The following is a 13,493-nucleotide window of genomic DNA, read 5'->3' as shown; positions in this document are numbered from 1 at the left end:
TTATATTTTGTAAATATTATGCTTTTTATCATTTACTAGGGTTTTTGTTTATACAAATGACGTTTTATTCTTTTTATTTGTCCAAAACACTAGTTGTGTAAGTAGCATTCCCATGACATCCTAGAACAGCAATTCTGTAATTACAATATCTTCCACCTTTTTATAGATTTAGAATACTGATGTAATATCACCTGAAGTTTACATCCATAGTTAATTGGTTATTTGTTGATTATTTATCACAATCTGGAAATTACCATGTTGTTTGTTTTTGTTATTTTCACATGAACTGCTTTCTTAAGTTCAAATGATACATGTCATCTTGTTTACCTTTCATAATATCACTATCTATGAGTTTAAATAGAGAAAAACCCAAATTATTATAAATTTAATTAAATAGGGTCTATGACCCTAGGTAACCCCAATCTTGTCCAGCAAGAGAAAAGGTCTGTTTAGTTTTTAAAGTTATTGCTATGTAAAAATAATGTCTTTTCTTTTAATGCCCATGGTAAGTTTTTTTTGCCACAACTCCTTTGTTATCTTCTTTTTTATTTACATTGAATCATTGAGTAGTATATAAATTATCACTATATTGAAAAAAACTTCACACAAAGAATAAATAATAGTTAAAATACCACACTCACTTAATAGTGACTCATTTTCATGACATCAAGGCTCATTCAGTTTGAAATCACCTCACTGAATGTATTTAAATACCTAATATTATTGTCTAGTAACTATTGCTCTAATATATTCAAATGGATCATTTAACTCTTGTCCCACTTATACTTTTTCACATCTAAAAAGCATCACAGAGAAGTTATAATTATTGTGGATTGTAAGAAATTATGTTAATAGGTAGTTTGCATAATATGAGTCAAGGTAAGAATAAACATAAACAAAAGAGATTCAAGTGCACATGACTATGTTGTTGTGGTTTTATAGCATAAAATAAATTTCCTCTTGAGTAATTAAAATCTAGTCATCTAATTCTTAGTTAAATGATAACTTGCCTAGTCTTTTCTCTTTCAAATAAGTTTGTGGGTAAAAAAATATTCCTTTTTTTTAACAATTAACAATGTTGGTAGTGTCAGTACTTTTTTAACTTGTCAATTATAGTGAAGATAGGCATTTCTGAAAAGCGTAACTGATCAAAATGCTGTCTCCATGTTGCCTGATCTTTTGCTTGAAGTGGGAACATATTTATTTAGTTATTTTATGATCCTGCATAAATATGCATTTGGACTAGAAGACAGATGACAGATGATTTGTATACTACCTACATTTAAAAAATGTTCCTAGGTTCTATTTGTTAACTTGGAAGATGTAGTGTTAATAAAATATTCCATTGCCTACATTTATTCTCTAGGTTTTCACTGTGACTTTTCAGAAGTCTACTATAAATAACAAACTGGGACCTAGGTAGTTTGTGCTTCTATAACTTATTGTGGTTTGAACATTGTAATATTGACCTTTATTGTACCCACAGCAGAAATTATAGTGGTTAGACAAAACTCCATTCTTATCTAGGTTTAGTACATGATAAAGGTTAAGCTGGTTGGTGGTTTGGTTAAACTACCTGATTGGGTGCCAATTGCCAGTTGATCTATGGGCACTACATTTTAATATATTATTTATTATCTGTATAATTCTGAATATGTGTGCTTGTCACCTAACCCTACTTCCAAAACTAAATTAAATCATACTTATCTTTCAATGTGGTGCTGTATGGTTACACTGCTGTCGTAATGTCGGCAAATTAGCTTACTATTTTCGGTAGGACAACGGTTGTCGGGTCGGCTAACAATATTTATTAAATACGTATATAGAGGCATCTAATCTCTTCCTTAATTCCGCAAATGAACCATTGTCGTGCACCGAGCCAACACTTGTTAATAGTCTACCATTGTGTTTAATCACTATTCTTATAAATGAGCTCTTACTACATTAGTTGCCAAATTTTATCAATGTAAATAAATAGTCAGTAATTGACGTAAACAAGTAGAAAGTCCTCGAAAACAATAACAAATACATTGTATAGCGTACGCACGAGTCAAATGAGTTCAAGAGACGCTGCGATTTTGTTCGTACGTTTTGTTGATAAGAATACCCAACAACTTTTGCTAAATGAATGATATTTTAGATCTACCCAAATGTGACGTAGTTTATCAGACGTGTGCTTTAACTAGGCAGCTGTTAAGCCTTTCCGGTTTGCGTTTGCAGCTGTCTTTAACTAGGTTACTTGCAAACGTAGATCTATACTCCATACCAAACAATGATCTAAACATAGGTAGGTATTATATTTTTATCTTTAAAATTCTCATCTTTATTCAATAGTGGTAAACTTTATTCGCTGTAGACTATTCAGAATTATCTTATCCAATCATTTCCGCATTTAGTATTGGCTCGGTATATTACGAGTTTAATGAACTTTTTTCCTCTTCTGATCCCATTAGATAATAACTAACCATCGCATAAATAAAAGGTTATAACTTTTATCTTCAAGTAGTTCATTGAATTGAAATAAGTTTCTAATCGTAAACCGTTTATAGTAAGGAAAAGACAAAAGGCAAGCGTAATAATATCTGTACTACGACTAACCATAAATTTATTCAAACGCCAGTCTTTATTATTTAAATAGAATCTTTTTTGTAGCGTTAGTGGAGGTCTTAACTACTGCTACAGTGACCTTGTTCATAATTTAAATTTACAAAGCCCCCCCTCCAGCATGACAGCCGAAATGCTGGATTGTTTTTTGTCACTGTAGCCTTAATGTAGCGCAATCGATGTTATACCATTTTGAAAAAAAGCACGCTGTAGATATTAAAGCAACTAGGTAGTACTTGATGTTTGAGAAACGAAGTGCGAACTTACGTCATAGCTCTAAAAGCCGGTTGAGTGTTATGTTCTTCTGTCGGACCGCGCATTGGGTTTCTTTTCTTTGTTTGAAGCTTTAGCGGACAATAGATCACCACACAATATGTTACGCACTGTGCGCGCTGCGTCCCAAGGGCGCTATACTAGGCACGTGCACAGGACATATTTTAAACGAATAAAACTATACAATTAGCTTAGGTAGTTACTACTACTTACTTACTTTGTTCTGAAACAAAGGATGCAAAAATAAGTGCTATAATATTCAATACAACTTGTAATACCTACTTATTTTTCCACGCACAGTTCATTTTAGGATAATCCACTGGTAATTTAATGTACATTTCCCTGTAAAAGAACAAAGGTACTTTCGTAACATTCGAAGAAATATTATCGATGTCCATAGTATACCTAGTAACAATTAATAACTTTTTAATTCCAGAACCCTTTATTGCTCTACATAAGACATTTTCCTTTTACGCTAAATAGGTACACTTAATTTGAACTCATCATAAAATAAATGATAATGTTTTCGGTACATACAGACAATGTAACATACCTATTACCCTAAATCTCTTATCATGAAGGTGGAGCAAATATAATTTAGTTGACTCTTGACATTTGTAATTGTATGTAACATTAAATGATGTAACAAAGTAATTATATTGGCACACGTATGACGCTATGACGTTACCAAGTTAGAAGTGCAGCATGCGACAGGTGACCGTGACCGGACTACTAAAGCCGCAATAATAATCCACAATAATAACTTATAGCTATGGATGATTGTAATTTACTCTACTTGTACTTTATTTCTAAGTAGATATACAATCATAATGCATGAGTGCCTGCATTCAGTTATGTATATCAATTTATAGATCCAAGTCTTGTGGAATTAAATAGCTATACTTAATCTCGCACAGGGCTTGTGTTGAAATCGGGTCAAATTGTAATCGCTGCACGAGCCTACGGAATGTAGGGCGGCTAATGTTAGATCAGCACCGACGCACCACCCTCTGGATAAAAGCAAATTTAACCGAATCGCACACGACTTAAAATAAATCCTTGCTTTAACTCTCCTGGATGGCGAAATAAACAAACATTCGAACCACATACTAAGAAGCCAGATCCTGGTGAAATGTTTACTTTATTATGTCTTTATTCAAAGTAAGAAGGTATTTCTGGTTTTGAGCACACACTCACGAAGCAACAAAATACTTGGTACGCTTACATTTTAGTTACAGCTAAATACCCATATAATATATTATGTTAGGTAGCAATGTTTGAAGATAAGTCAGTCAATATAGTGCAAATTGACGGCACATGCATTATAGTACTTGAGCTAATAATAGTACATAGGTACGCACGGTCACTATACATGAGGGAAACTAATTTCTCTAGCTAGCATGGCGATTACATCAAATAGATACGGCAAAATGGAAAGTTTCCTTTATGTGACCTAAGAGATTCGGTATAACGTTATTTTTATAATTGCTAGATAGCACGGAAGGCAATAAATATCGGTATTGTTTGATACCATAAAAGTTACCGGAAATATAGTGGTAGAAACTACAATTCCGTGTAAAATAACATCTACCCGTTACTGAATAGGTACGCAACATAGAATATTATGTTATGCACGATGTCAGCGATCATACACAACTTGTACTCTACGTAATTGCCATAGAGACAGAAGCATGGAGACTGGAGACCTTGGTGCACGCATGCTATGGATGCGCCCACCTGCAACGCGTCGACGACGTCCTTATGCAACGCTCACTGCACTTGCGTTATCATTTTACAAAGCAACTCGTAATTAAAATTGACATCACGACTTCAAGACGTGCTATTATGTTTGCCTAACTATGTTAGTTACACTTACAAGTCTTTTGACTGATATTCTAACTTGTGAATGTTTTCGACATTCTAATGAGCTGCAGTAAATAGTTGTCTGAGCCTGTCTACGGCTACGACATAGTTATTTGACACAGAATAAAACGTTAAAACATAGATGTAATACGTTTCCAATAATCCCAGGTCACAATTGCATTAATTTATCTGAGACAAGTTTAATGCACACGTGCAGTGCCAATACTGTCAATAATATAGCCGCGTGCTATTCAGAAACTAAGTAGCATTAGCACATGGCCGTATTTGAAATATTTAGGACATGCACATAATAACATGTTATAGACTGTAAGTGCGACAACTGATAAAATATAATAGCAATAGCTATTGCAACAAGCGTTTTGCAAACATTACTCTGAACACTCACGGATTGTGTAACGGGAGCTTCATACATGGTACATGTCAATTCTCTTTTCTGATTCTGATTTCCTAAAAATATTTGACATTACGAACCTGACTTCTATGAGGAAACTGCAACTAACAATAGATTCAACTATACGCTTTGCTTTCAGAACCCATCTCAATCCGTGGCCGTCAAAGTGGTGACGAAGAAAGGCATACAAAAAGCTTCAGAGATCCTGGTAAAAGAAATAAAGATTCTTCGGGAGCTAACCGCCCTTCATCACACGAACCTTGTCGCTATGCACGACTGTATGGACAGTCCCGCCTACGTTTATGTCGTCATGGAGGTAAGTTATAATAATCATTTAATCTATCATAAATTAGGTAGGTACTGTATGTTTATTGTCATTTTAGTAAAAAAACCGGTCTAGACCGAAGGTTCCACTTGATTGTACATAAAACGATTTGAGTCAAACTTTCAAGGAAACAAGACTTCGTTTTAATATTGGCAATCTGTATCATTGCATGTATATTTTCGTTGCTGCGTTTGTTAGTCAATGTGACTCATCCATTTAGAGTTTAATGCCTTTTCGTCAGAACATTTTAAGCAAAGCGACAGGCTCGTGATGATTGTTCGCACGCCTCACCGCAGTATGTTTTGAACACAATATATGACACGCCTAAGCTGACTTTACGGTTCCGCTAAGGCGTCCACGTGAGTGCAGGACGTATTTATCAAATATTGCCATTAGCCGTTTCGTAAACAGGAATCTCGCCGCCGATATTTCTCAAACAGAGGCTAAAATAACTCCCCATATAATCATACCGATTGCAAAATCATCTCGTCTATTTTCAAACCCAAACGCCACAATTTATAAAATGTGCGTCTTCTGCGTTCATCCGTTTATAAAGGAAGACTTCTTTGGGAGACATCTGAAGTACCTTTAACTTTTTTGTAAATGTAAATAAATATCAAATTAAACCGGCGGGACAATAACTCTGTCTAGGTGTTGTGAAAAACGTGTGTAAAAGTAATTCTTATGTAGTAAGAGAATGTCTCTTTATGCATATTTATTACAAGTTGACCCGAACGGCCCCGCTTTCGTGCAATTTCTTCTTTCTTACCTTTATTTAAATTAGGGGCATCGAGTTCAATATCTTTTTGGTTTTAAGTTTTAATTATATCCATGTTAAATAATTGCATTCCATATAAAAACATTTCAGCGTGAAAGCGTGGTGTGAATATAGGTAGTTTTGCGTAAGATCAGATTAACGCATTAAGATTACTATTTCTCCAATCGTACTGATTCACGAAACCGTCAAAATAAATAAATAAAGTCTTAATAATATACCTGCGTGTCACACCATATCGTACATGGAGAATAAGTACGAGATAAGCACGCAAATAAAATGTTCGCGCTTGTAATGTGACTATGAAAATAAATAAACACAAACACCAAGCATCTATGTAGTAGACGCTATCGCGATGGAGTGCTCGGGTTGATGACATTGCTCCATTTTTGATTATTTGTTGTCACTATAAGATTAATGCAAATATGTCAGAGCGACGTGTGAGCAATTCGCCTGACTATTCTTTAAACAGCCAATAGACAATAATCATTTTATATAATATAGACAATAATCATTTTATATAATACTAGCGGGCCCGACAGACGTTGTCCTGTCTACAGGTCTTTAATTTGAAAATTTTAAACTTTTTTTAATAATCTAAACCATTCTCAGATCCCCTTGAACACTCACAAAAAATTTCATCAATATCGGTCCAGTCGTTTAAGAGAAGTCCAGTGACATACACACTTACAGAAGAATCATATATATAAAGATCTACGAGTGCTAGTGCTTACCATAGTCTCTATCTTAATCGTGAGGTTCATACTTTAAACAGTTTAGTTGTAGCGAACTAATAATATAACGTGTCTGTGTGTGTGACCCAGTTTTTTACTTGAAATGTCAACTCCGTCGTTGGTACTACCGACTTTAAAACATTATACACTTCTAAAACATAGGTTTTGAATTTTTGATACACGTGGTTTGAGGATGCACATAGATCAGAGATATCTGGAAGCAGCTAAATCTAATCAATTTAATATTGACATTGGTTAACTGCTAATGTATGTTTTATTATACCTGTGTGGTTGATAACTATGATGAACTCTGCTCCGTTTTAAATAGTGTTACATCCCCTTTCATTTATCTTCAGCCAGAGATATTTTTTCTTGAAGAGCTATTATCAATTTTCATATTTTTTGTGAATTGTTATCGTTAGGAACATAAAAACCATATAAATAAACAATGGAAGTGGAGTGCGAATGGCTTGACGATTTTTATCAGGCTTGGATTAAAGCCACGGTCACTGGGTTACGGACATTGAAGTACCTACCAGCTATTTAACTTACTAATATCCTGGCACTTAATCGTTGACGTCGCTGACTACATTAAATGTGACAAAACGCCTCACATTGTATGTTAATCGTTGATTCCGGTTGATACATATAAAACATATATTTTTACAGTGCGTTGTAAATGATAGCATTAGAACGTTATCAACATTAGGGAAACAATACGTTGAATATAACCATATGTTTAGATAGGTGAAAGATATACATACATATGTATTTTGGTTTATGCATTAATGTATTATGTAGAATATGTTAGTATATTAACTAAAGAAATAAAATGTGTAGGAAGTGGTTTTTGGTCATGAGTCACTCTTTTCATACTACTAAGTAATACAGTGTGAAATGTTTGAAAGTTTTTGTACCTACCAAGTCAAATCAATAACTAATTTAGTTTTGATCAATTTAATGTAAATAAAAATACATAATAAAATGGTCATTTTCGAACTTAAATCCAGCAAATAATGTCACACGTTAAGCTGAATGTTTCTCTACAACTCTACAATACCGAATACTTTGGTAGCATTGAAGTATTGTAAGCTATTGTACTAAACTGTAACTCTATCTTTATATCTATATTTTTTGTTAAACTGAACTTATTGGTTATGATTTTAAATGGCAACATTTCCACGTGACTAAAATCCGATGACTGAAACGAATTAGATGTATTAAAAGTATGTAGTTTATATTGCTTATCATCGAGCCATTTTTATTGGTTTGTCGAGAACCACGTAGGCTTCCGCATGGCAAGCCCGCGCATGTGGATCCTCACCAAGGTCACAACGCATTAGATAAATAGTGAGCTCTACCACGCGGACAGGGCGTGTCGCGTGTGTCGACTGCCGATGCCGATGTCGCGCCGCCTCAGATTCGTTGCTCATTACCCCAATCTGTTTGATTTGTGCTCCGAATAATTTACCAGTCTCTTTTCACCGTCTGCTATACAGCAAACATTTTGCGCAGTTTATTCCGTAATAGGTCAAGGGGATATCAACAAAAAAGATTAGTTTTAACAGATAACGGCTCAGACAATGTACCAATTCTTATCGACAGCAGACCTTTGATGCGGTCACCGTAGCAACTTCGGGTCCAATGACATTGCGATGCCCTACTAACCTCTTTATTAATGATCCTAAACATTAATTAACTGCATAAACGTTCAGTGATACTCTGTTCAAAATTAAGTACTTATCATTCTGGATATTTAGTAATGCTGTAAAAGTTGCATTGCGCTTTTCTATTGAAATGGCATGGAACGTGGCTGTGTGTTTCTAAATGCATTCGCGATGATATCAAACTACTAAAATTTGAGTGTTGACAATGTTTATCTCGAAACATCAAAAATAATACTTACTTAATAAAGTATGATACTTAATACACGATGTTTGTTCGCCAAAATTTTCCTTATAAAAATTAACAAAGCACCCACTTGAATTAGGAAACGACGTAAAAGAAAAAATAAAGCACAGAATCAAGGTTACAATGAGGCTTTAAAGTTAGCTATTTAGACGACACAAGGAAACAAGCAAATGAAACTAAGGATTACCTATAAAAAACAGAATATGCCTTTTGTTTTCTATGGGGTTGCCTATGTAAAATGCGTTTATTGAATGTTGTATTACTGTTAAATGAAGAGTGCCGATTTATAAAATGATCCAATATTGTGTTCCCTTGACGAAGTTAATGTAACACCTGTCGGTTATTAACCTAGTCTAATTATTTAAAACTCCACGGCAATGTTGCAATTGCACTTGGGTATTTTCAATCAAAGACGTTGATTAGCAAAAGTGTGCAGATACTTCATGAATCATGATGCAATAGTTTTATAACAGAGTTCGATAACGGCGACATTGTGTCTGTTAGGATTCCCACACGTGTCGCTACACTGCGTCTTTTCGCCTCGTGGAGTAACACAAGTATAAATAATAGTATATTATTTTCAACTGTACCTTACTGATAAATAGATTATTGCGCAGAAATGACATTCGTCATCGCCAACAGCGTCGTGTGTTGTGTCACCTACGCGAAGTAGGTGACATACTAAAGCAGCGACGAAATAAAAACAATGCGGAGTGTTTTGGATATACCTATCAATGATAAAACCATTTCAAGAGCACAGAATGTTGCTTTTCTGCCAAACATTGTATGTAATGAACCACTCTATCTATAGAATCTACAACACAATAACATATTACGCGTTAGGGACATCCATTATGTACTTGTATGCTAATATGGCATTTTTATTATAAATCTAAATTATTGGACACCCCAAATTTTAAACAGCAGGTGGGTGTGTTGCATCATCTCAGTCTTATGTTTGCGCTATAGTATATCGTACACCAATGCTTGGTGTTTGCCAAAACTCTAATAGACGTTTAAATAGTACAAAAAGACTTCGTTAGTATTAAATACCGTAGTTTGCCTTTTACAGTAGGGTCATTTCTCATCCGTAATTGATATCTTTGTCCCTACCTGTCTGCTGACACGTTTTAGTACCCACATGGCGTGACTCTTTGTTGTAATGTCTATTGTGTACTAAATAGTTTATTTCATTCAGTTAAAACTGGATGGTGAATGTTGTCTAGGTGCTCGTGTTTATGTAATGTGTCGTATCAGCAGCTAGCAGCTAGACATGTTAGATCATCCACATAATGATAATGAACCACATTTGTAGTGTTTTTCCGTAATTGTAGAGCGGTCTTATTAATTTGTCTGATTGCACTTCTGCAGTTATGCATAAATATATAATATCTGCTTATGCAGTCTGTAAACACGTGGATTCAAATAATATCAATAACTAATTCTGAAGTGCGTTATTTATTGTCGTTGATATTGTAATTGACTTGGCGCAGAATTTAGTTAGAATTATTTTAGATTCTTTTCAAATGAATGTATTAATATAAATACACGTCAAGGGCACACGAGTCAAGTGGACGCGGCAGGTCATAGTCACAAACTTACACGTTTAGCCAAGTAGGTACTTGCTACTCTACGCGAGCATAATATTATTACGTACACTTGTTTTTGTTGCGTAAAAACTGAAACAGCAATGCCCTCATCGAGATACAAAGACAAACTCAAGTTCATTGGCACGATTTCCTTTTAGTTGAGGTACGTGGATAGTCGCCATGGCTGCCGTGGACCATGACTACACTAATTGGCATCGTCAACGTTTTGGCTCTTTATTTATAACTACATTCAGAGCTCGGGGTCTTCTTTTAGAAACATATATGTATAATACACATAATAGGATTACTTTATTTTTAAAATATTTAAAATAACAGTCATCTCAACAAAGGTAAACCGTATTTCTAGAAAAGAGGAAATAAAATATATGATTTATTTTCCCTGGCTCATTTTCGCCTGTTATTCTTAATATGTCCACAGTCCACACTTCTTCTACCGAAGATCTGAAGTAGAGTAGCAAATACTATATATTTTCTCTCCAACCTCTTAACAATAAGCCAATAGAAACTCTTAACAAAATATATTTGTATTCATTACAAATGAACATCGGGCTTATAGCTTATGATATAGGTACTTGTAGCGAAAAATATCTCGGAAATACCAAGATTCTGAATACGTCTGAGTCATTATGATAAAAACGTAACTAAACATTTATTTTGGCTTACTTGTTTTATATGTACCTAGTATGCAATTGCAACTGAAGATCTTTAGTTGTCCACCATAATAATATGTAGGAAGGCACGGTCTGCCGACATAGTACTCGGTGCCCAATTTAAACAGATCACGTGCCATTCGGCCGAGTCGCGCACGTGTGGCAGGCCACTGTACCATGTCCACAGTGCCACAGTTGTTCTGTTCTAACATTCAATTATTTAATCCTATGTTATAACTTTTAACTATTGTAACGCTGTATTTAATTGCAAAAAAGAAAAATATAATTATATCTAAGTACTTGATTTAATATTGAGTCCAACTGAAAAATCACGTGGTAGAGAAAACAAAAACACGTGAAAAAGGCTGTGTGATAATATAATTAAAGCAGTACATACAAATGTCATAGTATAGAGAAGTTTAATGTAAAAAAGTTATAATTTCTGCGTAACCGAACATCATCTGTAGACATTGGTAGTCGTGAGGTCATTTGCCGCTGAACTGCATTGCATGCGCGTTTGATTCCATGCCGGATGTAGCTAAATCACATCGCACATGTACTTCTATGATAAAATAGATAATAATTATGATCGATCATTATTAGTTAACTTTCATTTTTGTTCTCATTTATATCAAAGTACGTTAGGCATTACTCTTTGAGCTCTATATTTATTTTACTTATGTATTGTGTTCTGTATTTAGCCTGTAGTGTGATTTTTATACCATTGCTTTTGTTTGTTTGAATCTAATGGTCCGTGCTCCGTGGTTAAAATCGTAGATCTAAAAGGTATATGTTGCATAATTAAAAAGGCAGTTTAACTAATAGGTGAATTATATTATTAGTCTGTGTTTATGTATCCTGATTTATGTTAATAATGATTGGCTATTATGTAATTTCTCTTTTGATCATAAATATTTTGTACCCTTGAACTTGTCCAAAACATAGTTGATAAAAGTTTCACTCTACCCAACTCATTTGTTTAGAGCTCTTTGAACTATTGATTTAGTTAAAAATAAATATTATAATTAATGGCAACACTGCTGCTACCAACTTGGAATTATAATAAAATTAAACCATCATATACCGCTTCTACAAGAGACTCTATAGATGACTCTACTAGAGATAAAATGTTTATTTTAAAAGGATGCGCAGAGGTGAAAACCCAACATCTGAGAAATAGACAACATTTTCATTCATCATAGAAAACAAAATCATTTTCCCATGAGCGTCTCTATGTATTAAGAAAAACTTTTAATTAAAATATGTTAGTGGATTTCTTAAGCATTTTATATTTTAATGCTATTAGAGCATAATAAGCAATAAGCTTTATGGAAACATTAATATGACGTTATTTATTTCAAGATTGTCACAGAAGTTTAATATAATAGTGCTCAGTGAACACACACATTGAGTATGTACATATGTATGATAGGTACAGTTGTGTAGAGAAACGAGGACGTCATAACATAACATTCCTAAAGAGATAGTAATCATTACTTTCACGATTCATCTGATACTATCCAATTTTGGGTTAAGCATTGTTCTTTATCAGTTAAGTATCTGCCCAAAACCGGATCACAATTGCGATAAATTATTGCATTCAATAATATCTAGGTATAATGTATAAATAACTTGTTCGAATGTGTCGAGCGTCTTTGATTTCACAACAATCGCAAGACGTACAATGAACTGTGAAACGTGTTAAACAAAGAGCGCTTCCACCAAAGATAAGTTCGTCTCGTCTCTCTCACTATCTTAACCTACCCGTCTGTTTCTTTTTTTAATTCAAACAAGCTGAATATTACATTCTCATTATAAATGTGATTAAAACTGAAAGTAATTTTATTTACACATTTTCAAATTGGTAAATTCAGAACTTAGAACTTTTCAGCAACTACCTCTACTATATCGAAGATTTTACTATTTTTTCGTCATAAGAAGTGTCTATAATAATAATTGTCTGCGACATTATTATGGGAACCAAAATAATGGGTAAAACGGACTGCAGACCGGACCAATATTATAAATAAAGATATAGTTATAAACATTATAACGGATACGACTGGACCATAACCAGATCGTCCACAATCTACATTCATCAAAACGGTTCTTCCTTATAGGCGACACGCGTCTAAACTAGGAACTAGTTGAACTTTTATCCGAGTACATAATATTACACATTATTCTACTTATATGAATAATGGTACACGGGTACTGATAACACAACAAGAGATGTATCGATAGTTAGAGTCAGGTGGTGACCTCGTGGTCGCATTAATATACGCGCCGCTGCTGCTAGGCCCTAGATCTCGCACGTGGCGTTGCGCCGTTGCGCC

The 13,493-nt window shown here is 34.3% G+C and overlaps 1 protein-coding gene across 5 annotated transcripts in view; it reads left to right on the top strand.

The window, feature by feature from the left end:
• The window catches only part of Atg1 (serine/threonine-protein kinase unc-51-like protein Atg1), a 35,191-nt gene that overhangs the window by 727 nt on the left and 20,971 nt on the right, over positions 1-13,493 (top strand). For all 5 annotated transcript variants that reach the window (XM_076122239.1, XM_076122238.1, XM_076122237.1 and 2 more), the window contains exon 2: positions 5,292-5,468. In XM_076122239.1, the coding sequence (XP_075978354.1) occupies positions 5,292-5,468 (177 nt within the window). The remainder of the gene's footprint in view (positions 1-5,291; positions 5,469-13,493) is intronic.

The sequence above is a fragment of the Anticarsia gemmatalis genome, chromosome 13 (assembly GCF_050436995.1).
Source record: "Anticarsia gemmatalis isolate Benzon Research Colony breed Stoneville strain chromosome 13, ilAntGemm2 primary, whole genome shotgun sequence".
In the NCBI taxonomy this organism is placed as follows: Eukaryota; Metazoa; Arthropoda; class Insecta; order Lepidoptera; family Erebidae; genus Anticarsia; species Anticarsia gemmatalis.
Note: the sequence above shows the minus strand (reverse complement) of the source record. Positions and strands in the feature narration are given on the sequence as shown.